The sequence below is a fragment of the Coturnix japonica genome, chromosome 23 (genome assembly GCF_054131305.1).
Source record: "Coturnix japonica strain WE chromosome 23, WE-NBRP24, whole genome shotgun sequence".
Lineage (NCBI taxonomy): Eukaryota > Metazoa > Chordata > Aves > Galliformes > Phasianidae > Coturnix > Coturnix japonica.
In genome coordinates this window covers 1,587,425-1,614,690 of record NC_140685.1, presented here as the reverse complement: position 1 = coordinate 1,614,690, position 27,266 = coordinate 1,587,425, and the positions used below count along the sequence as shown (strand labels likewise).

At 46.5% G+C, this 27,266-nt stretch overlaps 1 protein-coding gene across 13 annotated transcripts in view; it reads left to right on the top strand.

Moving 5' to 3' along the window:
• The window catches only part of MYOCD (myocardin), a 196,618-nt gene that overhangs the window by 82,057 nt on the left and 87,295 nt on the right, over positions 1–27,266 (top strand). For 9 of the 13 annotated variants that reach the window (XM_085522697.1, XM_085522693.1, XM_085522687.1 and 6 more), the window contains exon 2: positions 24,368–24,597. In XM_085522697.1, coding sequence (XP_085378823.1) covers positions 24,450–24,597 — 148 coding nt within the window. In that variant the 5' untranslated portion in view covers positions 24,368–24,449. Of the gene's footprint in view, positions 1–24,136; positions 24,272–24,367; positions 24,598–27,266 lie in introns of those variants that run through there. The other 4 variants (XM_085522683.1, XM_085522681.1, XM_085522694.1 and 1 more) reach the window with 4 other exon arrangements.

The window sequence follows — 27,266 nt, the reverse complement described above, 5'->3', positions numbered from 1 at the left end:
ACAATTAATTATTGAACAGATGTGACAATTTTGCCTGCATCTTCCTATTATTTGACTGCGAGCAGGTGGTGACTGTCTTGAATTTGTCTATGATCTTCAATTAATCTCTGTCAGTGAACAATTCTTGACCCTCAAAACGTTTGCATGCTGTATATGTACCAGAAATTCAAGCCTGTGCCCTTTGACGGTACTCCAGGTAGGTCCATACACTCAGGTCCTGCCTCAGTCTGCTCCCACAGACAGACAGGGAAACAAGGTATTTCTGGTCCCAGACAGGATGCATGCCATATCCCATTGCAAGGTGGATTTTAAATATTAAAATCTCACCCAGCAGCTGCAGCATGGGTTATTAAAACATTTCAGCTCAGAGATCACCTTCCTTAATTTTTCTTTTTAGAGGCATCCATGTGCTGGCTCAGTTGTGGAAACTAAAGCAGAAACAGGAGCACAGCAAGAGTGGAGCTGCATTGAGCATATCAGAGCATATAGGAGAATCCATATGTGCAAAGAGGAACCAAAGTACCGTGGTGCTCCTTTGTTTGTCATTCTGTTTATCAGGACCAGCTCCAGCTGGAAGATGAGAGTCTTCCAGGAACAAAACATCATTGCATGATGGTCACAGGACTAGCAAACGCAATTACAGGTGAAGGCCTGTCTTGACTGATTTGGGCATACCAAATTCAATCTCATGCCACGATAAAGAAATAGTGTTTTGACAACTCTAATTCCTCCAATATCATACACAAAAAGTCCTGGATTTTGGCATTACTGACACCCTTTACAGAGTGATCGGTACTTCTGAAGTAAATAAAATCTAAGTTTGAGGCAACTGAAGCTTAGATTTAAAAGATAAGAATAAAGCGTGGCTTGTTGTTAATGAGAAACAGTGTGAGTAACAATCTTTGCAGCTCAGGTCATTTCTCATCACAAAGGTCTATCTTCATTTGTTAATAACCGATGAACACTCTGGACTAGGATTCCTCATAACACGCATCTGCACCGTGATGAGTTTGTTTGAAACATGGCACTGAGATCACTTAAGTTGCATCAGAGAATGAGATTAGTGACTAAGAGTTGATTTTGCCCATTTTCCTAGATTCATATGACTTTTGTTTTGAGAAGCTCCAGCACATGCAAGCTATGGAACAGGACATTTGGCAGAGATGGTGGTGGTGTGTATGTCAAGATGTGCTTGTAATATCCTAGAGAAAAGATGCCCAAATTTGGGCACATTATAAACATTTGAAAAGTTCCAGTTCAGACAGTGAATAGAAACTAGCTGGAAATCCAGGAATCTGAGGGAATAAAGGTACTTAGATCAAGCTTTGAAACCTCTACCATAGCCAATTTCCTTTTAATAGGCATTGTATGAAAGTAGATGGGATATGCCTTTGTCCCTTAAGTGTGCAACTTAAGCAGGGAACAAAGAGGGGTGAAGGAACATACACAAGGGCACATGGAAGAACAGTGGTAGACCTGGACATCATCTTTGTCTGTAACTACCACCAGTCTTGTCCACAAAAGGTTTCCTCTTCGCTGCACAGATCAACATGGTGGACATCACCTGAATTACAGGCTGGTTGAGGTTGGAAGGGACAGAGGATGACAGCTGAAGTAATCTCCTTGCTCAAATAGATTGCCTAGGCCTGTGTACAAGCAGCTTTTGGAGATCTCCAAGGAGGGAGACTCTACAGTCTCTCTGGGCACTTTGTTCAATGGCTCAGTCATCCTTACAGCACAGAAGTGCTTGCTGGTATTTAGACAAAACCTCTTGTGTTCCATTTTGTGTCCTTTACTTTGTATCCTTTCATTGTGCACCACTGAAAAGAGCCTGGCTCCATCTTCCTTGCACCTTCCCTTCAGGTCTTATAGACATTTATGAGATTCAGGCTGAGCCTTCTCTTCTCCATGCTGAGTAGTCCCAGCTCTCAGCCATTCTTACTATGAGAGAGACTCCAATCTCTTCATCATCTTTGCAACCTTTTTTTTTGGACTCTGACCAGTATGTTTATGTGTCTCTTGAACTGGGGGCCCAGAACTGGCGGCACTCCAGGTGTGTACTCAGTATTGCTGAGCAGAGGGAAAAGATCATCTCCTTCAACTTGCTGGCAATACTTTGCCTAGTGCAGCCTAGGATACCAATATTTCTTTGCAGTAAGGGCAGAATGCTGCTTTATGTTCCATTTGGTGTCCACTGGGACCCACAGGTCCTTTTCTGCAGAGCTGCTTCCCAGCTGGGTTGCCCCAGCATATATTAGTGCCTGGGCAGCAGCAGTTCTGGTGGGGTTCTCGATCTTTAGAATCTGTTGAGTCTACATTGCCCTGCTACAATTAGAGAGAGAATGACCTGGTGGGTGTTCTGCAAGACATGAATCCATTGCTTTGAGAAAGATAAAGTAGTCACTTGGAGATTTTCTACTGACTGGACTGGGACAAGTCTATTGCCTGAAGCAATAAGGGGAAGAACCATTCAGAGTTATCAGATCTGTTTCAGTATGCAATTCCCCTTGGAAAGGAATGGACAAACACACACACCTCAGAGCAGGCCACTCCTGGGCACCGAGTCCCTGCCTGGGCAGAGAGCTCTTGTTCCATCCTAACTGATTTCAGGGTGATAATTTGGGCAACTCAATGTGGCATTTGTTTTTGGGTGCCAGAGGCCAGACTATTTGGGATATGAGGAAATAATAGCCTCAAGCTGTATCAGGGGAGGTTTAGATTGGATGTGTGAGATTGATGGTTGAACTTGATGATCTTAGGGATCTTTTCCAACCTAAATGACTTTATGATTCTACCCCTAAGGAAGATCTGTCTCTTGCTGTTGACCAGGAATAAGACTCAGTGTGGTAGCACTCCCAATTTTAGACACCAATTGGCATGCTCAGTTTAAGCAGGGTAAATTTGGTCTGTACAAGAATGAAATGGAGGACTAAGAAGTGCAACATTGGCAATCTGGACTTTTATCCTCGTTAGCAGACATCTAATCCCATATATAAGCATTTGGGGGAATTAGACAGTAGAGATATTGAAAGAGATTTTGCCCCATTCTTTTCCCCAGGTAACACAAGGCAGTGCACCACTGCTCAGTTGTCTCTCATAGCAGTTTCCTGCTCAGCCCCATAGATGTAGCCAGTAGAAATCCATAGCTTTGTCTGCTCATACTAGTGCTTGAGTAACTGTAGACTTATTCCTAGTATTAGTGAGAGCCATTAGCAGACTAAAGGGCTGTTGGCTCTCTGCATGAACAGGTGGGGTCTTCTCTGCACCCCAAAAGATGGAAGTGACCTCAAAAGCTGAAAATTCACATAGAAGTAAGAGCTTCCCATCAACGACTAAGAAGATGCCAAAGGCCATAGATAAATACTGGAGCTCAGTTTTTATAGCTATCACCTAGACCTCACCTTGCACTTCTGTGTTCCAGTGCCATGGGGAAGGAGGTGGCTCTGGAAACTTGAATCTTGTAATACATTGCTTCTGAAGGAGGGAGACCTCATCACACTCTACAACTTCCTGAAGGGAGGTTGTGATGAGGAGGGGTTTGGCCTCTTCTACCAGGCAAAAAACAGGATCTGAGGAAATGCCCTCAAGTTGTACCAGAGGAGGTTTAGATTAGACATAAGGAAGAGCCTTTTCTCTCACCCAGAGTGGTCAGGCACTGGAATGGCTGCCCGGGGAGGTGATAGAGTCACCATGCAATGAAAAGAGGGCTACAATCTGTACATGCTTTCATCTGCTCATGAGAAGTAAGTTTCTAATTGTGTCTGTGCTGTCTCATCAGGATTACATTTTCATTCTATGAGAAACAAAGGACCCACCTGTCCATATCCCTTTAGCAGATGCTAGGTGAAGAGGATTTAGTGATGAAAATCTCTCTGAAATGAGAGGACTGTTGCTTCTGAACCACCACTGAAGTCAAGAACCCTTCCAGGCTGATGCTCTTGAAAACATAAGTGGACAGCAACTGGTGTGTGCAGCTCTGGGTCACCTCTCTGCAGACAAAAGAGGGAGTGCAGAAAGTCAACATCTCAGCTCCTGCATGGAGGTGTTATTCCTCATAAATCCAGTGCCAAATCTGCGCTGAGCAGCAGATTGCCCTCAGAACATAGCTGGCCAGGCTGAGCTTTAGGAATGCACACGCCACGGGGTCTGGAAGAGCTCAGCTTGGAGGACAGCTTCTGGTACAGCCAGATTCCTCCCAGCCGCCAGCGCAGCTGCCTCTGCAGCTAGGCAGAATCTCTGTGTCACACAGAGGGACTAGTTGCAAGTATGGCAGCTTCTGCCGTGGTAGTCAACCTTTCAGGATTGTCAGAGAAAAAAAGAAGTGTTACGTCTGGAGAACAGGAACATGACAAAACCTGCATTTGGAGACTGGAAGGGTGTGTTAGACTGTGATTCTTGGCTGCAGCTTCATGTGAATGGGTAGGATGAGATGGGATGAACAGTGCATCTCCCAGGAGCAGTGTGCACGCATTCACTGCAGGTGCACTGTCCAGGTGATGGGGCTCAGTAGCAGTGGGGCTGAGCTGTTTGCAAAGAGCTGCCACCAAAACTTACCAGCTTACTTGCCCTAATGGCAGGGAAGTGTCAAGATGACAGCCAGCACGATGAGGCAACCACAGCCTCACCAACCTCGTTGGAAAGAATTTCCTTCTTTTATCATCTAATCAAAGCTGTTACCCTTGTCCTGTCACTACACTCCCTGATAAAGGGTCCTTTCACAGCTTTCTTGTGGGCCCCTGTTAGGTACTGGAAGGCTGCTGTACAACATACAAACTGCTTTATTAGCAGATGTGTGTGTTTTGTTTCATTTTATGTTTTCATAAAAATATTCTACAGGAGATCTAGTAGGATGTTTTACATGTTTCACATAATGCTGTTGCAGGCAATTGCATTATTCCAGTGCTTAGTGATTACAAGTGAGGACTCACAGAAGGCACGAGGCAGCCGCATTAGGGGCTCAGAATTATTCTCTGCCTACAGCGGTTGTGTTTCATCTTTCCTTTTTTATCGGTCTTTCCAGCGTCCCAATCTTTCCCACCAGTTCCATATTCTCTGTTGTCTTTTCCTCCGTGCTATCACACTCAGCATTGTAACCCTTCTCTGGGATGCCTCCTGGAGCAGAACAGCTCTGTTTGGATGGAAATGCTGTGGTTTTGAATGAAACTATTACAGAGTTTCTTGCCTACCCGACATTCATCTAACATTGGGCTCTAAGCCTGCAGCCCGCATCCTCAAGGTCCATCTCTGGTGGGTGACTTTAGATCCAAGCAGGCAGCACATGCTCCTCGTTTCTATTACCTGCAAGGTATGGGGCAGGGATCAGGCAATTAAAGGCTTCTTGGAGTGAGAGCCCAGCTGTGCCAGTCCACACAGCTGTGATGGTGGGAGATGAGGGGAAAGCTTTGCCCTCCCAAAACCTGCACCACTCCTGGCACAGCGTTTCCTGCTGGGTCACTGCAGGACACGTCTACTTCATTCCGCAGTATCCCTCTTCTTTCTGCTGCAGTTGCGTGGTCAGGTGAGAAATCTCTCTGCACTCACATGTTCACAGCTGAGCAGACCCGGGAAGCATGTTCTTGTAAGCAACAAAACTTGTGCCTAAGGATTTATGTCTGCTCTCCTGCAGCATGCAGGGAGCTGACAAACACAATCCTTCCTGCACGAAAGTTCAGTTGGTATCTCATCAATTCACAACCCCAGTACATGGTAAGGCTGCTGTCATCTCTACATCCTGACCCCATGTGTGATGGTGTTATACAACAGAAAGGGTACTAGACTAAACTATCCTACTCGTAAAGATAGTGCAATGGACAGCGCGAGTGTGCAGCCACCATGCCAGCACTCTGCAGGCAGGTTTGCTCTGCTAAGTGTTGTCTGACGGGATATGAGAGTTGGATTGTATTTATACAACCCGAATTGATACACAATTACGGCTTGGAAGACAGGGAAAAGGAATAGTGGTAGGGGGTAGAGGAGGGAAAAACAACTGTGGAAGAGCTGCAGGTTTGGATTCTGGGAGTTTTTACAACTTTCAGCCCCCTGCAATCTGGTGAGGGTGGATGGAAATGTAGGAGCAGCAGCTGGATCCTGGGTGGATGTGTGCTGGGTGGGAGGGAGTCTGTCCAGCACTGTGGTCCACACTGCCAACATCTACTGCATGCTATCATGGCTTCCCCCATAGGAAAGTCGCTGCTTTTCTTCAGCAGGTTGCAGGGCCGCCCAGTTGCAGTTTCCTCCTGGGCTGATGGGAAAGTCAAAGAAAGCGAGTCCTACTTAGCGCAAATGGAGAGATGACAACAGATGAAACTGTTCAGTGCTTTCTTTGCTTCAGTTGCTGCTAATTAACTTCAGTGAAGTGATTAATGCAATTTACTGGCTACAAAGAGGGGAAGATGTGGACAAGGCAAGAAAAGAATCAGTTTAAGAGTGCTTAAATAAGCAAAATCCACTCATTTTCATCTCAGCTAGGCCTGAGAAAATTTTGCTGAATTTATGTATGTCTATTAGGAAACTGGACTAGAGCTGGACTAGGACACGAGAGGTGTGGCAGCCAGCTGACATGTATTTGACAGTTCACTTCCTTTGTGTTCATATGTGTACTACAAGTGGAGAGAAGCAGTAACTGTCAAATAACTTAATACTGTAGATATTTTACCATCGCCGGTCATAATTATATACTCGTAGATTGTATGGTGCAAAGCAAGGTAGCAAGCATGATCAGTGGTTATTGTCTGGTGTCTGTCTGTTGTGACTTAGACAACCATGGTCTGTGTCAGGAGGGGTATTCCTGAAGAACACAGCCAATTAGCAGAATGATGCAGCAGAGGGGAGGATTATTTACTGCTTTGGTGACCGATCATAAACTGGGAAGAGCAGGAAGTTCATAGCATGGCAGGAATAGATGTTAGACTGATATAAAACCACTGTGGAGCAGTATGGAAGCAGTGAGGTAACATTCCTTAGGACATGGCTGAGGATGGGTCAGCAGTGATGCTTTAAGTCCTGGGCTGGTGGTGAGCTAACCCAGGAGGACTGCAAGGTCAACCTGTTGTCCAGAGCCTGTTAGCCAAAGGGGACCTTTCTCTCAAGGTCACATCAGGATGGGGGTTTCTTGATACTACTATTGTCATGCAGAACACTCAGGTTGGTTCCTTCAGCCAGCTGCTGCCTCCTGCAGGACTGACCAAAGGGAGGAGATGTGTATCAATGTTGAGTTCTCACACCACTGCCTGTAGTCAGACCATGGGACACAGAGCTCTGTGGAGAGCCATAAATTTTCCTTCAGATCTCTCTTCCAATGGAAAATTCTTTCACTAACTTAGTAGATTTTATTTGGCAACCTGAAATGCCATCTGTCTGGAAGCTTCATGTCTGCTTGAAGGAGAAAAGCCCAGCTGGCATGAGGCTTTCAAACCAAGAGCTCCAGTCACTTGTGCATCCCATTTGGGAGTTCTGAGGGAAGGGCATGTGGAGAGCTGAAGGCAGGAAGGCCTTGAAGCCAGCAGCCTCTTGAACTGAAAGCTGAATCAGCAAGAGCCTTTGCTGATGGCAGAGGTCAAGCCCACCTGACCTGGGAGCAGTGGGTGTCCCAAAGAGGTTTAAAAGGGAAGTTGGTCAGAACTGAATTCCTGCATGGCATTTCCTTCATTGGAGGTGTTCAGGACCCAGCTATACAAAGACGTGCCTTGATTTCATGTTTATATTAGCCCTTCTTTGTGCAGAAGTTTGGCCTAGACATGTGTAGAGGTCATCAACACACCAGTTACGACTCAGGGAGCCAAAGTGGAGACAGAAGTTTCAGCACTGACAGTCATAGGCTCTGAAGTCAAGACATAAGAAAAGCTGGGAGAGGCAGGAGCTGGGAGCAGATACCTCTCCCTTCCAGCCTGCAGGATTCCTACATCCCACTGTTTTTTGCCTACCAGCAAAGAGCTTAGGAAAGCCCTGGCAGGGTCCTCTCACTGCCTGCTCCCACTGCCAGCTCAGGAGGTGGTAAAGTGCTACAGGCATACTGCTTCTCCAGAGTTTGGTCATTGTGGCTCTGTTGGCTGAAATTTCTGCTTTTCCTAGCTATATTTGTGAAAAATTGAATTTCATCTATCAAGCCTATGAAGTGCACTGCTGGAAGGCAGAGCTCAGAGAGCATTTCCCACCCAGGCTACAGTTCCATAAACATAACCTTCTTCCAGTGCCTTCACTGAAAGCACTGTAAGTATTTGCAGGCTGTATGACCTTCTGATGGTCTTTTTTGTGTGCAGAGGTGCCCAGTCACCTTGGGCATCTAGGCAGACATATCACAGACAGACAGGCTTGCAAAATACAGAACAAAAATCTGATCATGGCTGGTGAGAAGAACCGGGGTTGAGCAGTGATAAAGACTCCCTACTTGGGTTTGTCTAGGAAGTTCCTCTTGCTTTTCCATCCTCTGTTCCTTGTAGGGTTTGTTACAATTGGCTTAAGGCTCCAAAAATTATACATCCAGGACTGGTTAACAGAGGCTTGCCCTGTTGTCTCCATGGCTCCTGAAGGGTGTTGACCACTAATCTGGGATGAGACAATGAAAAGCTCTTTTGCTTTACACGGCCTCAGACCCTTCTTCCATTGGGCACATACATGTGGGTGAATACCACAGACAGTCAGATTCTGCTTAATACTTCCCAGCAGCCAGGTGGATGGGGCAGAGGACCTGATTGCCTGTTTCCTCACAGAGTGGCACAGCCCACCTCTGTTTCAGCAAGATTTGGGGTGCCTGAATCTTTTTGATGCCTCCTATCTGCCAAAGACTGTGACAGGGGAGGCAGAGCCCTCAGCTCCTGGTCCATAGGATGCTGTAAATCTTGGGGAGCTGTTGCCATGAAGCCCTTCACAGCACCAAGCCTGCTGTCTATTGAGAAAAGCCAATACCCTTCTGTCTGTCAGATGGCACTTAACCGCTGCTGTTATTCTAGATGAGTGAACACTTGTGTTATATTTTCCAATAGCAAAAACTGGGGTCAGCAGGGTGTCTGCTGTTTTAGCCAAATCCAGATGGGGTTTTCCTATAAACAAGTGCACACAGAATATTTATACAGGCGATGGCACCTGACGCCTTAACACTTAGGCCATCCTATTGAGTAGCCACTCATACTATAAGTCACTTCAGTGCATTAAGTAAATATTTTAATATAGCCATGTCACTGTTTATTATATAATGGCGGGGGCCCAAATCTTGCCTAATGCTTGGTTAAAAAGTCAGTTTACACCATCCTTTACAGTGAATCAAAGAATGCATAAACGGGGCTCTTTTGTTACTCAGAGTTCTGTTTACTTTACTTTTCTGTAAACCTTTTGAAACACTTGCTTATAAGAGCTGATAGAACCCAGATTTTCCCCTGGGGCTGAGGTGTTCATGATGTCGGGAAGGTACGGCACCAAGTAATCAATGGAGTTTCCACTAGGCAGATTCAGCCTTGTCCTTCACCATCTCTTCCCAGCTCAGGTCTGAAACCAGCCCGAGGTGGCATAAAAGCTGCCTGTGATGGAAAGGAGCTCCTGCCGCAGCACAGGTAGCTCTGCATTGTAGAGACTGACCTGCCACTGGAAGCAGATACTTCACTTACAAGAAGGCATCCCCAAAAGCTGCTTCTGCACGCTGTGATTTAGTGATCAGAACAATGTATTCATTCCTTCTTTTCTTCATTGTTTGCTTTCTTCACTCAGCTCTCCACCCCCCTAACGCTGCACAAGCACCACAGCCTCTCCCAGCGCACTCCCTTCCTCTGCTACACCCCGCAGCATGCTGCTGAGAGCCTTGCAGTCAGCAAGGATGTGTATATCTTGCCTAAGAACTGTGATCAGATTAGAGAAATCCATGATAAGGCAGAGCAGTGACTGGGGACTTCAAAGGTCTGCCTGAGGTTCTGGCTTAGAAGAATTCAGGGTGATGCAGAGGGGCACACAGTGCTCCCAGTCCTTCAGGCAGCCTAATGGTCGCCCCCGTGCACCCCTCAGCTCTTGCATGTATCCCATGGCATGGGCTCAGTGCAGTAACTACAGCCTCTGAAGGCAGGTGGGGTAAGGCTAGGACTGGGGAAAGTCCATCCTAACCATGACACGTGGTGACATGTGGATTGTCCTTGGGAAAGTATGGACAGCAAGAGGACAGGGCTGCTTGGGAAGGGGCTGTGCATCCTTGTGCCTAAACCAGCAGCTTCCCAAGCACAGGGCAGAGCTCTTGGGTGAGCTGGTGCAGAGCTGGTATGGGATGGAGGACTATGCTGCAGGCAGGAGGCTTCAGCTGGCTCAGGGGTTCAGCTGCACAGGCTGCAGGGTGAGCCAAGCATATGTGCCAGGCACAAATTGGCAGCGCAAGAAGTATGTGGAGCTGCTTTGCAGAGCTTTCCCAAGCAGGCAGACAGCATGGGTTGTTGAATGTCATGCATCCATCCTGCACGGGGAGTTCACAGGAGCACCAATAACAGCCATACCAGGGGAAGAAATGCCTGTAGAAACACCTGTGTGATGTGCTCTGTCCCTGGAGACCAAGGAACTGAGTGGTGGGAGAGGACAGGCCCCTGGCAGTCATTTAGGTAGCAAGAAAATCCTTCCTCAGGCTGGTTGTTTGCCTGTGCTGTGCTGTGTACACCCACAGGGAGTCCTTACACTTCTTGCTGGCTGCTCGCTCCTTCCAGCATCTGCTTTCGGTTACTCTACCAAAACAACAAGCCTGTGTGTAATTTTAAAGCATTGGTTCTGGATCTGATACGAATCAGAAAATTACCCCTCAGTGGGTTTCTAAGGTAACAGACCTCGGCATCATCCCTGTGCATTAAATGGCTGTAGCACTTCGCACCTCTGCTCTCTGGGAAGTAGAGGGGCTTTGGGGCTTATCTGAGGCCACAGGTGGATCTTGGTGCCTTTGTGGAAGGAGAAGAGCTTTGTTCCTGTTCTCAGGGCTCAGCTGCCCACTGGTCTCACTCATAGTATGTCACCCAATGGGCTGCTTCTGGCTGTCCCTGGTCCAGCTCCCATGTGGGCCTGGGCCCCCTGCTCAGGGCCTTCAACCAGGGCACAGCTGGGCTTAATACAGCCATGTTGCTTTCAGGCAAGCTTTCCAGCAAGGCATATAACATACAGGATTGTGATATTCCTATATTCCCAGATGTACTTGTGAGGTGAGCCTCAGTCTCAAGACACCTCTTCTGTAACAGAGAAAGCTGTGAGAGCAGGGATGCTGGCAAGGCCAGAAAGTACCACCAGGGTAAAGAAATGATATAGAGTCTCCAGAAATGTATGTATTGAATAACTGAAATCCTGCAGAGCTGCTGCAGCATGCACACTGGTTTCCAGGGAGCAGGTCTCAGGGGAGACATGCAGGTGCAACCCAGGCATGATGAGCATAGGAACCCATCGTTTTTTGCACAAGTCTAGATGTTGTAGTTAACTGAGTGATGGTGAAAGACTGTGAGCTACCATCTTTAAAGAGAACAACTGCAAGAGACAGTTCACTGCATTAGTGAGGACCAGAAAACAAGCAAACACAGTGCCAAGAGCTGTTCAAGGATGCTTCTCAGCACACAAAGCAGTCTGGGGATGAGCGTCACTCCTCTTCCAGTTCTAGAGATACCTCCTCCTGATTTAAAATCCATGTTCTCTCACTGTGTGGCTTCTGTGGGTAGGAGGAGACCCAGGCGCAGCCCAGAGCATGTTCATGTTGTATGTGTGGAACGCCAGCAGCATTTGTCACAGCACCAAGCTGCTTCCTTCACTCTCTGTGTGCACCAGGACAGAGAGCACACTGCACTCCCTCATGTGCTGCACAGAACAGAGGTGTCAGACAGAGCTGGAGAGCCATAGCACCTTGTGGCAAAGCATCTTACATTAGAAGATCTTGTGGCAGAGCACCTTGCATCCAGCTGGTAGCCTTTAGCCCACCTCCAGTTTTCTTATCAAAAGTTGCAGAGTCCTCTTCCTGATTCATTCCCTGGTGTCCCCATGTCCATGTACTGCTGTGGTCCTACCAGCAGGACCACAGCTTGGGTGAGGATGGGCTCTCATCTGCTGCATCCTCCCCTGCTGTTTGTGGATTACAGCAGGATGAGTAGAGTGTAAATCCTTAATCTCCTGGGTCTCTGGCCCCTGTAATATATTGTTCTCCATTTCCCCCAGGGCAGCTTTGTTCCATTGGGTAATTGGAAAGTATTTATCTGTGTCATATTAAGAGCCATTTGGGATAATTGTGAAATTGGCAGCCCCAGCCCTCCTTTGTTTAGACCAGGGTATAATTTGGTTAATTTTAATGTTTTTTTTTAACTTTGCCACAAGAAGGCGGAAATTTAGATTCCATTATTTAGCAAGTAGCTCTGAGGAATTTTGGCAGCAATGGAGTTTGGCAGCCAGGGGATGTGGTGGGGCCAGAGATCTCCTCACAGCTTTGGAGCATTAGCTGTGCCTGGCGCATTGATCCCCATCCTGCCCTGCCAGGCCCTGAGAGCCCTTGCCACATATCTACATCCTTGCCTGATCCATTCCTGTTTCTCTTTCCTGCCTGTGCTCCGCTGTCCCATGAACTGTATTTGAAGGGCAGTCATGGAAGAGCATTCATTTGTGGAAGACATTGTCTGGGAGAATAAAAATGAATGTAGTGTGGTCAGAAGATGGGTCAGTCTGTTCCCCAGTGGTGGGCATGCAGCTTGAGGAGATCAATGAATGCCTGGGGATCCTTCTTCCTATGAACTGTTTTCTAGTAATCTGTTCCTCAGGGGCTTCTTGAACCACGCCTAACACCTGTGATGGAAGACATCAAATACTGTGCAGTATCGTGCGGCAAAGAGTTTTCCTGCTTAACTATAAACTACCTGAGAAGTTTTATTTCAATTTTGATCAATTTTTTCGCTCTGTCTGGATTGTTCTTCCCCATGGACTTTGTTTTGCATTTGCCTTTTATCACTCAGTCACTCAATATCTGCATATCTTTCTGTAGCTCTCCAGTGTTAGGTTTCTTTTTTAGTGCTTTAAGTAATTGGGCATTACAAGGAAAATTTCAGTTTTGTTGCCTTATCTATATAACTGTGTTGACCTGTGTGATTTCTTGTCTTCTGCCTTCATTAAAACCAACCTACCCTTTGCTTGTTATTTCTGTACACTTGTATCCTATAACAGCTGGATTTTTAAAGAATCTTTTGGGGAGGAAACTTGTCAGAAAAATGTCCTGAAAATCCAGTCTTACCTGGGTCTGATGTTCCATAGAAAGACTGAGACTGTAAGGGACTTCTGGAGGTCATCTGGTCCAAACCTTACCCAAGCAGGGCTACCTAGAACCCTAGAACAAGTTGTCCAGACCTACACCCTGGTGGCTTTTGAAGATATCCAATCAGGGAGAATCCACAACCTCTCTCAGTCAAGTATTTCCTGATGTTCAGATGGAACTTCTTATGTTCCAGTTTGTGCCCATTCTCTCTTGTTCTGGCACTGGGCACCTCTGAAAAGTGCCTGTCTCCATCTTTGCTGTATCTTCTTTTAGGTATTTATAGGCATTGATAACATCCCCCTAAGCCTTCTCTTCTCCAGGCTGGAAAGTCCCAGCTCTCTTAGCTTCTCATCACAGCAGAGGTGCTCCAGTCCTTTTGTCATCTCAGTATCTCACTCTTGGACTCTTACCAGTATGTCTATGTCTCCCTTGTATCGGGACCTCAGAAAAGAACTCAGTACTCTACATGCATCCTCACCTCACCATTGCATCCAGAGGTGCCGATGTTACTGGGATATTTGATGAAATCAGAGAGATTTCCTCTCTCAGCTCTAGACACCTCTTCCCAAAGGGTCCTAATGACGGGATAGAGTCAAAACCATCAGTGGGGAAACTTCACTGCATCTAGTCTTGTAGCTGTGCATGTGTCCTTTTCAAGTTAGGCTCAGCTCCTTCAGAAAGGGTATCCAAAAAGGACTCTGGATTCAGCATGGAAGTACTGATATTTATCCGTGTGCAGCTGTGGGATAATCATTTTTTCCTGGCATCAGTTTTACTCATGATGAATGAGTCTGTACGTTCAGCACACTCTAACTGTGTATTTACTGATCCTTTACCTCACAGCCAGATAAATGAATTTTCAGGTGTTTCAGGGAGTTGTAGGTCATGGCCACTGAAAAAAGAGGGACGAGTGATAAGAGTGACAACTAGGCATGGAGCTCCAGTTAATGCTAAGCCTGGTCTCTTGCAACAACCCCACCTGTACTTACCTAAACATCGCCCTTTTTGGTTACTGGCGTGGTGCTTCAAGTCTGAGTGATTTTGAAAATAAATTTAGACTGGTGGATAGATTAAATTTTCTAGCTAATAAAAGAATGACATTCTTGAACAGCCTTCCAAACTGGAAAGTAGGGGCAAAAAGCCTACATTGTTTCTAGATGGAGCCTGATAAGCTAATGGAGGGGATTTTATGATATGATAGGAATGATCCTGGAGTGAAAAATTAAATCCAGAATATTTCAGTTGTTTGTATCTCCAGGAGAATGCTAAAAAGAGGTGATTATCCATTCTTGATTCTCTCTATTGCTCTATATTTTATCATCCTCATACTTTGGAGCTTTATTTAGTTGTCTGAATGAATCAGACAACTTTCCCCTTAGTGTAGCTCTGGCTTCTGTAATGCAGAAAGGAGCCTGGTTGTTTTTTTTCCTGTAGTGTCCTGTTTTGGCTAGAGATAGGAGATTAATCCAATACACTGCATCCCTTGTGTCACAGCACTGCCTGGGTAAGGTGTGTTGCTCATGCATTTGCAGTAACATGTTCATAGACTTGGAGCAGTGAATGAGTGACCCTCCTGCTGAGTGACATCAATCTTGTGTTCACCCCATTCAGAATGGGTACCCATGTGTCCTGCAGCATGCTGCAAGATCATGGGATGCTTCTTTTGCCTCAAGGTGGTTCTCATTCATAACAAAAAGTTACCAGTCCAAATGGGGATTCAGAGGGCCTCTCTCCTTGGCAGTCCTAGGCTGGTTGTGATGACATGGCCTGGGCCTTCTGGTCCATACAACAATGTGCAAATCCAAGAGAATGAAGACTATCCCAGACGTAGCCACATTCAGTCTAGCAGCTTCTTGTGGCCCAGGACATAAGGGATACTTAAAACCTATAGAGGGAATGACTGAAACAGTCCTAAAGCCATTTCCCATTTGTGTCAGTTCCACTTATGTTCCATTCATGGTTTCCAGGTACAGTGTATGTGATATGAAGTTGTAGAAATGAATTTTCAGAAAAATGAGCCTTGGAGATCTCTGCAGAGCTCAGCACTGATCCACAGCTCAGTGGGGAGTACAGGACTCTGCAGAGATGACCCTCACAGCATGGTCCTAGCTAGAGTCACTGGCCTGGTGGCTACTGCCCAGGTTGGTTTCTGCAGTCAGAGCCATTCTAGCACAGCCTGTGGGCCTCTAGGACATCCTGAGAGCTATTATATTCCAACCATGACCACAAAGGACATTTATGTGCTGTTTCTGAGACCACTCATGACTCTGATGGAGAATGCAATGGCACTGGAATGAAGCTGCAGTGTGCAGTGTATGACTGAACAGCAAAAGTTGGATGTGACCCCCATCATTGGACATGTTCACTACTCAGACCCACAACCACAGGGTTACAGAGGCAATGCATAGGGCCCATCTGGGACTGACCCACCCAACGAGCACTTTGTGCTCAGGCTCAAGTCATTGACTGTTGCAGTGGGAATATATTGCTTGGGTATGGGGCCTCTGCCAGCAGGCTGGGATCTTTCCCAAAGCCCTGCTAGTCGGTCTGTGGCCTTTCCCACTCACTGAATGCTCCCTGTGCCAGCTGCAGCTGGCAGGGCCCCCACACTGGACCAAGGGACATCCCAGGCACATGAGCTGCCTCTGCCTCCAGCTGCACCTATGCCTTCATCACTTTATTAATGGCATTTTTCACTATGGGTTTGGTGTCTTCCCCTCCTTCTGGCATCTAATAGAGAGGCATGGGCCCACTTTGCACTCGTTTTCCATTTCAAATCTCTGCCATGTTTTCAGTCTTTTTGAAAGATTTTATTATGTTCCTAAAATGCAACAAAATAGCAGATGAAGATCAGGCAAAAACCACAGGTGCCACAAAATTGGGACAGGATTAAATGGTGCAACAATAGCTGAAGACATTCAAATGACAGAAGCTGCTCTACATTGGACCATGTGGGCTGAGTGACCATCAGCAGCCCCAGCATACAGGACTTGTGACTCAGACCTGGACAATTCATAAGATTAGCCTAAAAGCACTTTTACAAACAAAACAAGCAGCAATAACAAATTTGAGGTGGATATCTGCTTTTTAACATACTTGGAATATAATTGCTTATTTTAAGATTTTTTTAGTTTATTTCAAGATTGCTTTGAAAACTATGAGCATGGTCCAGATTCACAAGGAGGAGTTTTATCTAACTCAGAACTATGTGCATGTGTTGTCCAGAAATACAGTAGTATTTCCAGCAGACTACTTTGCTGGGAAATAGCCCTGGATACATCAGCAGTGCTAAGAACTGGCGGTAACTGCCAGGTAGCAAATGAATTGCAGTCCTTAAGTACTTCTAACCTCCAGGCAGGGGCAGAAGTACAGCACACATGCAATGAGGGCTGCTAAGACCTGTGCCTTGCCCGGGGCTCCCCATGGTCAGGGCAGAGGCTGTGGCTGAATGTGATGACTTTCATTGTGGCTCAGCTCTTGCCACTTCTCCATTCACTGCACTGCACTTTGGGGAACTACTGGAGCTGTGTTGTAGCTTTGGCCAAAGAACCAGCCCTGGGACTGCCATTCATGCCTGGTCAGAGCTATTGCCATGGCCAGACCTGAGTAAGGCCTGTAAAAGAGCAGGAGCTGAGGAGCTGAGTGTTCAGCTGTGTCAATATGAACACATGTTCTCTGTCCTTGACATCCAGAAATGGAATTTTACTCTTATGGCTCTTCCAAATTCCTCCAAACTCCCAGCTCTCCTGTGCAGCGTGGTTGACTAGTGCTCAGGTTTTCATTCTCAACCACATCAGGAGGGCAATGTGCCAGCTCTGAGCAATGAAGGGAGAACTTGTATGCTGGGTGTTGGTGTCCAGGGCTGTGATAAACACCATTCAGAGAAAAGAAAGGCTTTGTTCCAAACTGCTGTGAATCAGGAGACTCAAAGACCTTGGGATGTCCAGCTGACAGTCAGAGCCCCCCAGGTTGTTGCCTTCAGATAGATACCTGTAGCTAAGATGTCACACTGTGGCTCCATCATTGGCAGCCTCACTTCCTTCCAACAGTCATCACATCACGCTATGTCAAATTACTGTCATTCAGTCTCATTTTTAAGGTTCTTCTCATTTTCTCTTTGTGACCACATCAAGAAAATACTTGCAGTGTGGCACATGGTGTACCCTCACCAAATGAATAGGTCACTGTGAGTGCAACTACAACAGTATAGTAAATTGCTTTATATAGGAAGTGTCCGTCCTAGGATGGGCTTTTGGGTTCCAGAAATGTCCTGTGAAAAGGGCTGCACAATCAGGGAACTCGTTCTCAATGAATTAGCACCAATGGATCTGTTCACTGTTCAGACTGCCTTGGAGATCAGTTATTACAGAAGCATTTAATTTTTGCCTGGTTTTGTCCTAGATATTCTCAGCCTGTTTACACGGCTGAAGGAGATGTGGGTCCTGAGAGGATCTGGATTAAGGACCTGTTTCCTAATCACCACTTCCTCTGTCATTTTTCACTGCTTAAAGCTCCATTCAACGAAAAATGAAGGAGAAATCACTCCTTTTGAAAACAGCTAGAGGGGATAGGGCTGAGGGCAGAGCTGAGATGTTCTCCTGAGAACAGCCCATATCTATCATCATCCTCCACAGGCTGAAGGCCAGGAGATGTCTTGAACAAAGACAGCTGCCATCTTCCATCACAGGACTCATTGCTGACATCTCTGGCCCCATAGCCTTTGGGCATCTTGTAGCAGATATCAACACTGGGAATGTGGAGGCTGGGAAGGAGATACTACCCTAAAATCCCTGGGGGTGTGAAGAGTTGGCAAAGTTTGCTAAGCATGGGGATCAGAATGTGACCAAACACTGGGAGAATTTGCCTTGAGTGAAGATTTTATGGCATCGTGTTCGCACGGCTTTGTTCACGGAGTCTTGGCATTGGTTCCATGCAGGACTTGCACAGAAAGCAGCATAAAATGGTTCATTGGTGCAGAGGGGGGGTGTCCAGGCTGGTGGCAGGTTTCCTTGGTTTGTTTTCCATTCGCTGAGGAAGTCTCCTGGCTGCCTTTCCAGGCAGTCCTCCTGAGCAGAGCTCCCTGTGTGGAGGATGGGATGGTGAGCAGGTCACTGCTCCGGGGCACGGGAGGAATGCACAGATCTGTGGGAAAGAGCCTGTGGGCTCCACACAGTGCCACTGCACTCTGCTCCATTACAGGATGGGGCTTTCTGCATCCTCAGCAGGCATGAGGGAGTTCAGTGAGGGGAATCGTGCAAAGAGGACATCATCTGCAGGGAAAACAGCAAAGTCATGGTTATGGTAAATTCCCTCGCAGCCCCAGGCTGGTCTCAGAGGAGCAAAGGTCTCTTGTTTTTCTGATTGTGGAGTGAGCACTCAGAGTTCTCATCTGCTTTGCCAGATGCAACATGGCTTGAAGGAAGACCAGGCAAGGTCCTGCTGGAACTTGTACGTAGCAGAGTTTGATCAGCATCCACAGCAAAATTAGTGCAAATGTCCATGGGACTTCTGCCTGCAGGAATCCAGGGCTGCTCTTACTGTCTGAGCACTGTAAACATCAGCTAGAACACACAGCGTCCATGTTTAGTGAGATGGTTTTATCAGCAGCATTCCTGCAAGCAGAAGCCCAGGAATACAAACACACCACAACAAACACGTGAAGAATTTGATAAGGCTGAACTGCATCTCTGAACATCTCTCTCCTGGTTTTTCTCTTTGGGTATTTAAAGTTTTATGGTGGGTCAGGATTGCCTAAGAAGCACCACACGTGCATTAGAGACAAATGCATTTACTTCCACGTCAACAGCTGACAGGGCAAACAGGAAAGCAGGGGAGGATTTAGATGGATCCAGTATCTGAGGAAATGTAAGCTCTGCCTATTCCTGTCTTGGTGCATGCAGAAGGTGACACAGGGAAAAAGATGAGAAGATGGAAAGTGAACAAGATTAGGCATAGAGGACCATCTTGAGCAAAGCCATGGGTGTTGCATCACAGCGACATAAGGGAGGGTCATTCTGGCAGTGCCTTTCATTGGGCCATTCCTGGTGGCAAGAAGCAAAGCTTGTTCTAGGTGTTGTGCCTCACCCTGTGCAAGCTGCAGGCAGGAGCCAGGTGTCTAAATATGGGTCTCATGCCTATGCAGATGCTACCAGTCCAGCTACCACAGCATCTGTGCCCTGTAGGATCTGTACCATGACTGTCAGTGAGGCAGAACTGTCCCAAATTGTTCTGCTCAGCAATGGATCACACCTGGAGGGCTGCATGGTTGGCGTGACAGATGCTGCTCTAAGGACACTCATTCTTTTCTTCCTCTTTTTCTTCCATTTCCCCCCCCCCCCCCCACACTTCTTAAAACCAGTTTTAATCTTATTGGCTTTGTTAATTTTTACTAAGAAGAGGTTAAACATTTTTAAAGATTAAAATATTCTAAAATTATACTGTGAAAATTCAGGACTGACCCGCTACCCTTTTTTTCCCCCTTTCTTTCTTTTTCTTTTTTTTTGTTTTTTTTTTTTCCCTCATGTTTATTTTATCCCCATTTGGGATAAGGAAAAATTATTAAATTCACGGAAACTTTTGCAGTGTGGGAAAACAGCTCCTTTCCAACTCTGACAAACCCAGAGCAATTGAGCAGAGCTTGAGGCTACATGTATAGGTAGGTGGGGGCTTGATCTCTTCCTCCAGCTAATGCTGGGTGAATTCAAGTGGCACTTATTGGTGTTTGTGGGCATTGCACCATCAGGGGAGATGGGGCAACAGGTGAGCACTGTGGCTGGGTGTGTTACTGCATTACCTCCTGCTGCAAGAGTAGGAAGAAGGCTGTGTCCAAGGGTGTTACAGCCACCTTGCAAGTCACTGATCCAGGGCAGACAGGTATCCAAAGGATGCTGGGCTCAGGCTCCAATTCAGCATCCATCCCCAGCCTTGGGGATGCCATGATCAGTATCTGTCTTCTCCATCTTCTCCATTAGTGTTGAGGTGTGGTGTTCCCATCCCCTCAGCTTTGGCAGAAAGAGCACTAAGAAATGGCAGTGAGGTGCGTGTATTATCACAGAATCATAGAATCATATTGCATCGTATTGAATCATAGAATCATAGAATCATATTGCATCTGCTGGGGAGTGTCTGGGTTTTCCGGAAAAGCCATACATGAGATGAACTGTCTGGTCATTGCAGATCTGCCTGATCTACCCCAGGAAAAGATCTGGCAATGCAGGATGTGCTCATGGTGCTCCTTCCAGACCAACAAGGGTAGCTCTCAGGAGAGACTAGATTTAAGTGCCAAAGTACTCAGGAAAGGGACACAACCTGAACCCCACCTGAGCCTTTATTTCTGCACACACATAGAATCAAAGAATTGTAAAACCATCGAGGTTAGAAAAGACCTCTAAGATCATCTATTCTTACCATCAGCCCATCCCCACCATGTCTACCAAACCATGTCCCTCACTGCCACAACTCCACATTCTTTGAACACCACCAAGAATGGTGTGACTCAGCCACCTCCATGGGCAGCCCATTCCAATGCCTTGCCGCTCTATTTGATAAGAATTTTTCCCTGATACTCAGTTTGAACCTCCCTTAGTGCAACTTGAGGCCGTCACTTCTTTTCCTATCTCTGTTACCTGAGAGAAGAGGCCAATCCCCACTGTACCACAACCTCCTTCCTGTTAAGGAGTTTGATGGAGGTCTCCTCTGAGCCTCCTCTTCTCCAGACTGACCCATCGCAGTTCCCTCAGCTGCTCCTCATAAGATTTGTGCTCCAGATCCCTCATCTGGGCACCTACCCATGCTTCCTAGTGTAGAGTACCTGCTTTAGCTGCGGCAGTTGGACTCAATCTCTTGATGTCCCTTCCAACCCCTGCAATTCTGTGATTATGTGAAGTCTAGGTAGACTAAACCAACAGGTTTTCCCTCTTCCACCAAGCAGGTCACTCAGTCACAGTAGGAGATCAGGTTGGTCAGCAGGACCTGCCTTTTGAGATCCCATGCTAGCTGGGCTCCCCTGGTTGTCCCACACATGCTGTGTGATCGCACTCCAGCTCATATCCAACCTGAATGTCTGCTGGCACAACTTGAGGTCATCACCTCTTGTCCTGCTTGCCCACCTCTTCACAACTTCCTTTCAAGCAGTCATAGAAAGAAATAACGTCTCCCCTAAACCTCCTCCAGACTGAACAATCCTTAGCTGCTCCTCTTGTATCATCAGACTTGTGCATCTAGAGCGAAGCAGAACTGATCCTTACAAACCTAGCCTCAGATAGCCAGTGTTGTGGAAGTACCAGGGTAGTCCAGCTTTATGAATTTAATATTTATAGGCAGAAGGAGATGGGGGACAGCCTGTACTGTGTATGGCTTTGCAATTTATGTGTTGGCAGTAGTGGTGGATGGGAGATGTGCTCTGAGGCTCTAAAGTGTGCTTAAGCTTTATAAATACAGTCAGTTCAGGCTGAAGTGAGTGAACAATGTGGAATGTTTTGAGGCCAGATTTCATTTCAGGAAAAAAGAAAAAACCAAACAACAACAAAAAATCCCCACCATTGATCCAGTGGTACTTGAGTGTGTTGTGAAAGCACGCATGGCCGGGGCCGCAGCGTGACCTCCTGGCTCAGACAGAAAGGACTTCGGTACAATCACTGCACATTAAAATGTTGCATATGCTCTGAGTGCAAAAAGATTGTACGCAGTGCCTGGAAGAAGCCTTCCTGAAAGACTCTGTGCCTCTGCTGGTGGTCTTGCAGCTCCAGCACTGGATGTCTGGCTCACGCTCTCTATTTTTCAAAAACATTAATAATAATAATCCATATAAAACTGTCATATTGGTTCAACATGTACGTCACCAAAGCCCCGACTAATTTATCAAAGATTTAGTGTTCAGTTGAACAAAGTCTCATTTTTGTAAGCAGATGCAGTTTGCTGGATTGTCCTGTCATCACCCACTGTTCCACTGGAAAGATGCATTATATCAGCAACTTCTAAAAGTTAAAAAATGTACATTTTGAAGTAGTAATGTAAACATTTATTGCATGCTCCACGTTCATCATGAATTGAATGGAAAACTTTGGAGATAACGCTGCCAAAGTGGGTCTACAGCCCTACAGCCGCCCGTGATGGGTGTACAGCAATGGGGATGGGGCAGTGCACTGCAACTGCACCACTAGGCAGGAGAACATGAGCTGCCCAAGGGAGCTAAAAAATGCTCACTTGGACTTGGAAACTGAGAACATCGGTTCAAAGATTTGGTGTGAAACAAATCCCTGGCCTGTCTGGGTGCCTGCAGGGCTGTTTCCAGGGCATGGCCGTGTGTAGTATGTAGCACGACAAGCTTAGGTAGAAAATATTGTGTGCAGGAGATGGGGAAAGGGCTGCAAAGACCAGTGGGAAAGGCAGTGGTGGGAAGCACAAGAAAGAAGGGGGGGACTGGTGAGGGGTTTTCCTTAGGTAAGGACTGGATTCTGATTGAGCAAGGTTCCGCATTTTATTTCAAAGCCCAGCCACCAGGGTTGGGTAAGTCACAGTCAGTCCCAGGGGCTGCACATGGGGACAGCTTATGTCCCACCTGCAAAGCAATAAAGAGACACAGGCACATCTAGGACTTCCTCTCCAAACACTGCATGGGCACTGCATGAACTCATAGAATCATTTGAGTTGGAAGGGGACCCTTAAAGATCATCTAGTGCAGCCCCTTTGCAATGGACAATGACACCCACAGCTCCATCAGGGATCAGAGCCCCATCCAGCCTGACCTTGAGTGTCTTCAAGGAAATGGCACCCACTGCCTGTCTGGACTGTCTCACCTGGCAATGAACTGCAGCACAAAGCAGGACAGAGAGACACAGACTGACCTGCTGCCAATGGGACGTGGCCAGTGCAGTGGTAAGGGCAGGCTGGGGAGGGTGGAGAGGTGGATAGAAGGAGAAAGCATATGGCAAAATCTGAGTGGTGCAGGGTAGGAAGAGGGGTGTGAGAAAGTCCTGGCATACGTAGCGTGGAGGAGATGGTATCGTATACAACACACTATTCTTACTTCCTTATACAGTAAATTGGTAAGTTTTTTTGTATTAAATCAGATTTTATCACTGAATCAATCTTGCACTTTTCTATTCTTGTTCTCTGCAAATGACCTTTTTTAGCTCTCCTCAGCTCTTTCCTGATGGGACTCATTAGGAGCTGGTGCTGATTTTTACAGGCATTCACTTTCACTTAACATCTGAATGGGCTTTTTTTTTTTCTTTCTCTTTTTTCTTTTTTGACAAAACAGTTGGTTTTCAATGATTCTTGAAGCTTTGTGCTGCTCTTAGTGTCAGCAGCTCCTCCCATGCACCCCACAAAGACACTTGGCGTGATGTGGATCCATCCCTTCCCTCCAGTGAGGTATCAGTGCAACCAAGAGAAGCTCCCTCCTTCCCTCAGTGTTTAGTGGCGGTGTAACATGAATTTACAGAATTTCCTGGGAGTTTTCCTGAAGCATTTTGACAAACCCTGCTTAAAACTCATAGCAGAGCAATGCAGTAAACAAACAAACAAACCTTCTCGTCCTTCAAGAATTCTCAAAAACTGTTACCTAATCTTGTGAAATTCTTCATAAAGGCCTTACCTGCACTATGGATGTTAATCACAGAATAATTTTGCATGTGTATTTCACTTTGCAGGGTGTTGGTACATGTTCTGACATAAAGCCCAGCTGCTGTTTGCTGTTTCTCTTTCGCTGCCTGTACCATGCAATGAGCAGCCTTTTCTGTGCTGTGTGCACTAATTCCATCACACAGTTTGCTCAGCTAACCAGAGCCTGACATAAAAAAAAGGTTGTTCTCCATTTATAGATCTGTTCTGCATTTCTAACAGTTCAAGTGCGCTCTTAGGCGGATTCCCCATGACTGTGTTTTTTCACAGCACCCCTGGCTTTCTGCAGATATCCGGTGCTTATGCTTGGAAATTCGTCCAGCAGAGCAGCCAAGGATGCAGACCCAGCAGGCACGGTGGACAGAATCAAGCAGGCAGTAACAAATCCTGAAGCCTTCCCCTGAAATGTTGCTAACGCATGTCTGTGATCTGATTGCTTTACAAACACCAGTCTTCATTAACTCTCCCGAGAGCTGATTGAGAGCTTCATTCTTACCTGCTCTTCTTCTCTTCCAGGGGTCACTTTGGTGTCTGGTTCTCCATTTGAGCATCCAAAGTGGAGCGGGCAGAATCTGGACCGGTCCGTACAGGCACGGTGATGAATGGTGTGATCAAACAGGATCGCTCGGACCACAAAAGTGCACCAAGTGGAAATGAGGAAGAGAAGGCACCCAAAGAAAAGGCTGTGGGTGAAGTGAGGGATGGCACCAAGCTCCAGCCACCCCCCTTTGCAGAGCGGAAGAATGGTGAGTGCCTCTCAGTGGCAGCAAGAGGGGGAAAGTGAGCATGCACAACTGGATCAGTGCTGAGCAGCATCTCTTGTATATGCTGGGTTGTGGCTCATCAGTATTATTTCTGTGGTGTTTTTTGAAGGTATTTCTGGTGGCAACATTTTAGGATTTAATGGAAGGGGCTCCTCAGCTCAATATTTCGTGTCATGCTTAAGTACTGAGGTCAGCCATGAGGTAGTTGTCATGCTCTTTGCACCCAAGTGCTTGCTATAGTTTGAGGCTGGAATGTAGCATTTCAAGGTCTTAGGAAGAGGCTGATGTTCTGATGATAATAATGGAATTTGTTGGGGAGTAAGTGTGGTGTGAGGTTGGCCAGTGGAGCAGGGTTTTGGTTGCAAACATACTGATAGACTTGTTCTGCTCTCAAAGAGTACTGGGTGCTTCAAGTAATCTCATGTTCAGCAAGTTTGCTTCAGATCAATGAACTTGGCCTGGGCCTCTGCAAGGATCATTTTTGTTTCCTTGGCCATGTGTCCAGAGTTTAGTTGTATTGGCAGATGTTGATTCAGGTTTCAGAGGAGATCTGTTGGAAGAAGGCTGATAGAAAAAGAAAAGCAACACAATTCAGCCTATGCAAAGGATATTCAGGCTGATGAGCTGTTTGCCATTGCTTTCAGGCAAATGTATAAGAAATGAAGAAAATTCCTCTTTGTGCACTCTAAGGCTTTCAATATTAAGAGTTCAAAATATCATGCAGTGTGAAAGTGCAGCTTGAAGGCACTATTTTTGCTGTGTGTCTTTGATTGTTTGTATTATTTTACAGGACCCAATTTTTCTCAATCGCTATAAATCAGAAATAATCCAAATGATGACATCATGGCAATGTCAGGCTGGAATAACACAGCAGAGAATCGGGCCCAAACTCTGCCCATAGTCAGATTAAGTTACACCAATGAGTGTACTTCTTTCCTACAGTCTCAGATATCGAAGTATTCTTAAGATAACATGATACCAAAGGCAACAATGATGTGGACCAGTGAAAGGACAAAGTTAAGACTGTCTGGTGATGTATAAAGTTCATATTTGCTCTACAGCTTTCCAATTCCCGTTTCTTGGAGACTCATGCCCTGCATGGCCATCATCTTGGTGGTCCACCAGGACACGGCTCTATTCCTGCATGGGTTGTTTGCACAGGCTGGGAATCCCTCCAGCCCTTTGCTCTCCTCCTTTTGCTGTTTTTTCCCTTTCTCTAGCACACTCAGGTAGTGTGAGATCTTAGCTCTTCCTACTGACCCTGTTCATCTCCTTTCATCTCACATCATCTCAGGAACAGGTGGGCCTGCCAAGAGTCGCGCATCTCATGTGATGCCCAGGCCTGCCTTTGATGTCATGTTCCCTGATGGGACAGTTTCTGCTGGGCTTGTGGAGCCACCTGATCAGCATTCAGCAGGGAAATGAGTAAGGGTGGCATCCCCAGCTCTGCGGGTGATACTCTGCAGGGTACGCAGCAGTCAGCTGCCTTGGCCCTGTGAGCCACCACAGAGTCCTGAAGCAGATTTACACCCTGGAGGCAGAGCCTCCTTCAGCTTGGTACCCTTCATTGGGTTGTTACAGCAGGGAATTTCCATCCTGTCTCCTGTTGTAGGAGGGAGGGTCAGTACCTATGGGATTGCTGAGGGGAAAAAGAACAAGTCGCTGTCTGCTTGTCCCCCAGCCCCTGAGTGTTATCTCTGCCATTCTCCTCCATACCCATAAATGCATGGAAGAAGGGAGGGAGCAGGGATCCACCATCCAAGACTACTCCACTGGATGGGACAGTGGCTGAGGATGATGGAAGGGAATATAAACACCACCTATAGCCATCAGTCCTACTGTGTTTCATCTCATCACCTCTGAGGAGACTAGGTGTCCCATGCACTTCCCAGTGGAGCCCTCCAGCTGGTGATCTGTGGGGTTCAGTGCTCTTGGACAGACACCCATCTCCCAGGGGCACAGCTCTTCAGAGCTTCTGCCTGAGTCTGAACTTTCAGATCATAGTCTTTATTTGACTTAACTTTGATTTAATGAAAACAGTCTAGCTAGAATATCTTTAAATAGGAAAATAGTCTTTTTAACTCTTGTCTTATTCAGAAATGGCTAAGGAGATTTCATTTAAGTTTGTAAAAATAAATCACTTTTGAGAAAGGAGAAAGTCCATCCATCAGGACCTATGAAAACCCAGGACTGGATACGTATGCTAGAACAGAGGATACTAGTACACAAACACCGAGCAGGATTCCTGACACCTGCCTTCCCAGTCTCTGTCCTTTCTCTGCCTATGGAAAGGTACATTGTCAGGCTGTCTATTAGCCATGACATACTAAAACTGTGTCCAGTCCCACAGGCCATGGTGTTTAAATGCTCGATGACATCTTCTCCTCCTAAGTTCTGGGCCACGTTGGCCTGAACTGAGCAGAGCTGTGAACAGCTGTTTTGGAAGAGCCTAAGGAAAACATGGCTGTGGGCCTTCTGAAAGTCACTAATAATACTGGATTTAGAGATGAGCTCTACTAGGCCTCCCAGCGTAGCCACTGTGTATGCTCCTTGGCTGAGTACTATGAGCTGTTGCACTTTGCCTTGCCAAGAGAGGTCATTTTGAGCTCAACAAGGCAACTTTACCCTCAGCAAATGTTCCACCCAGTCTC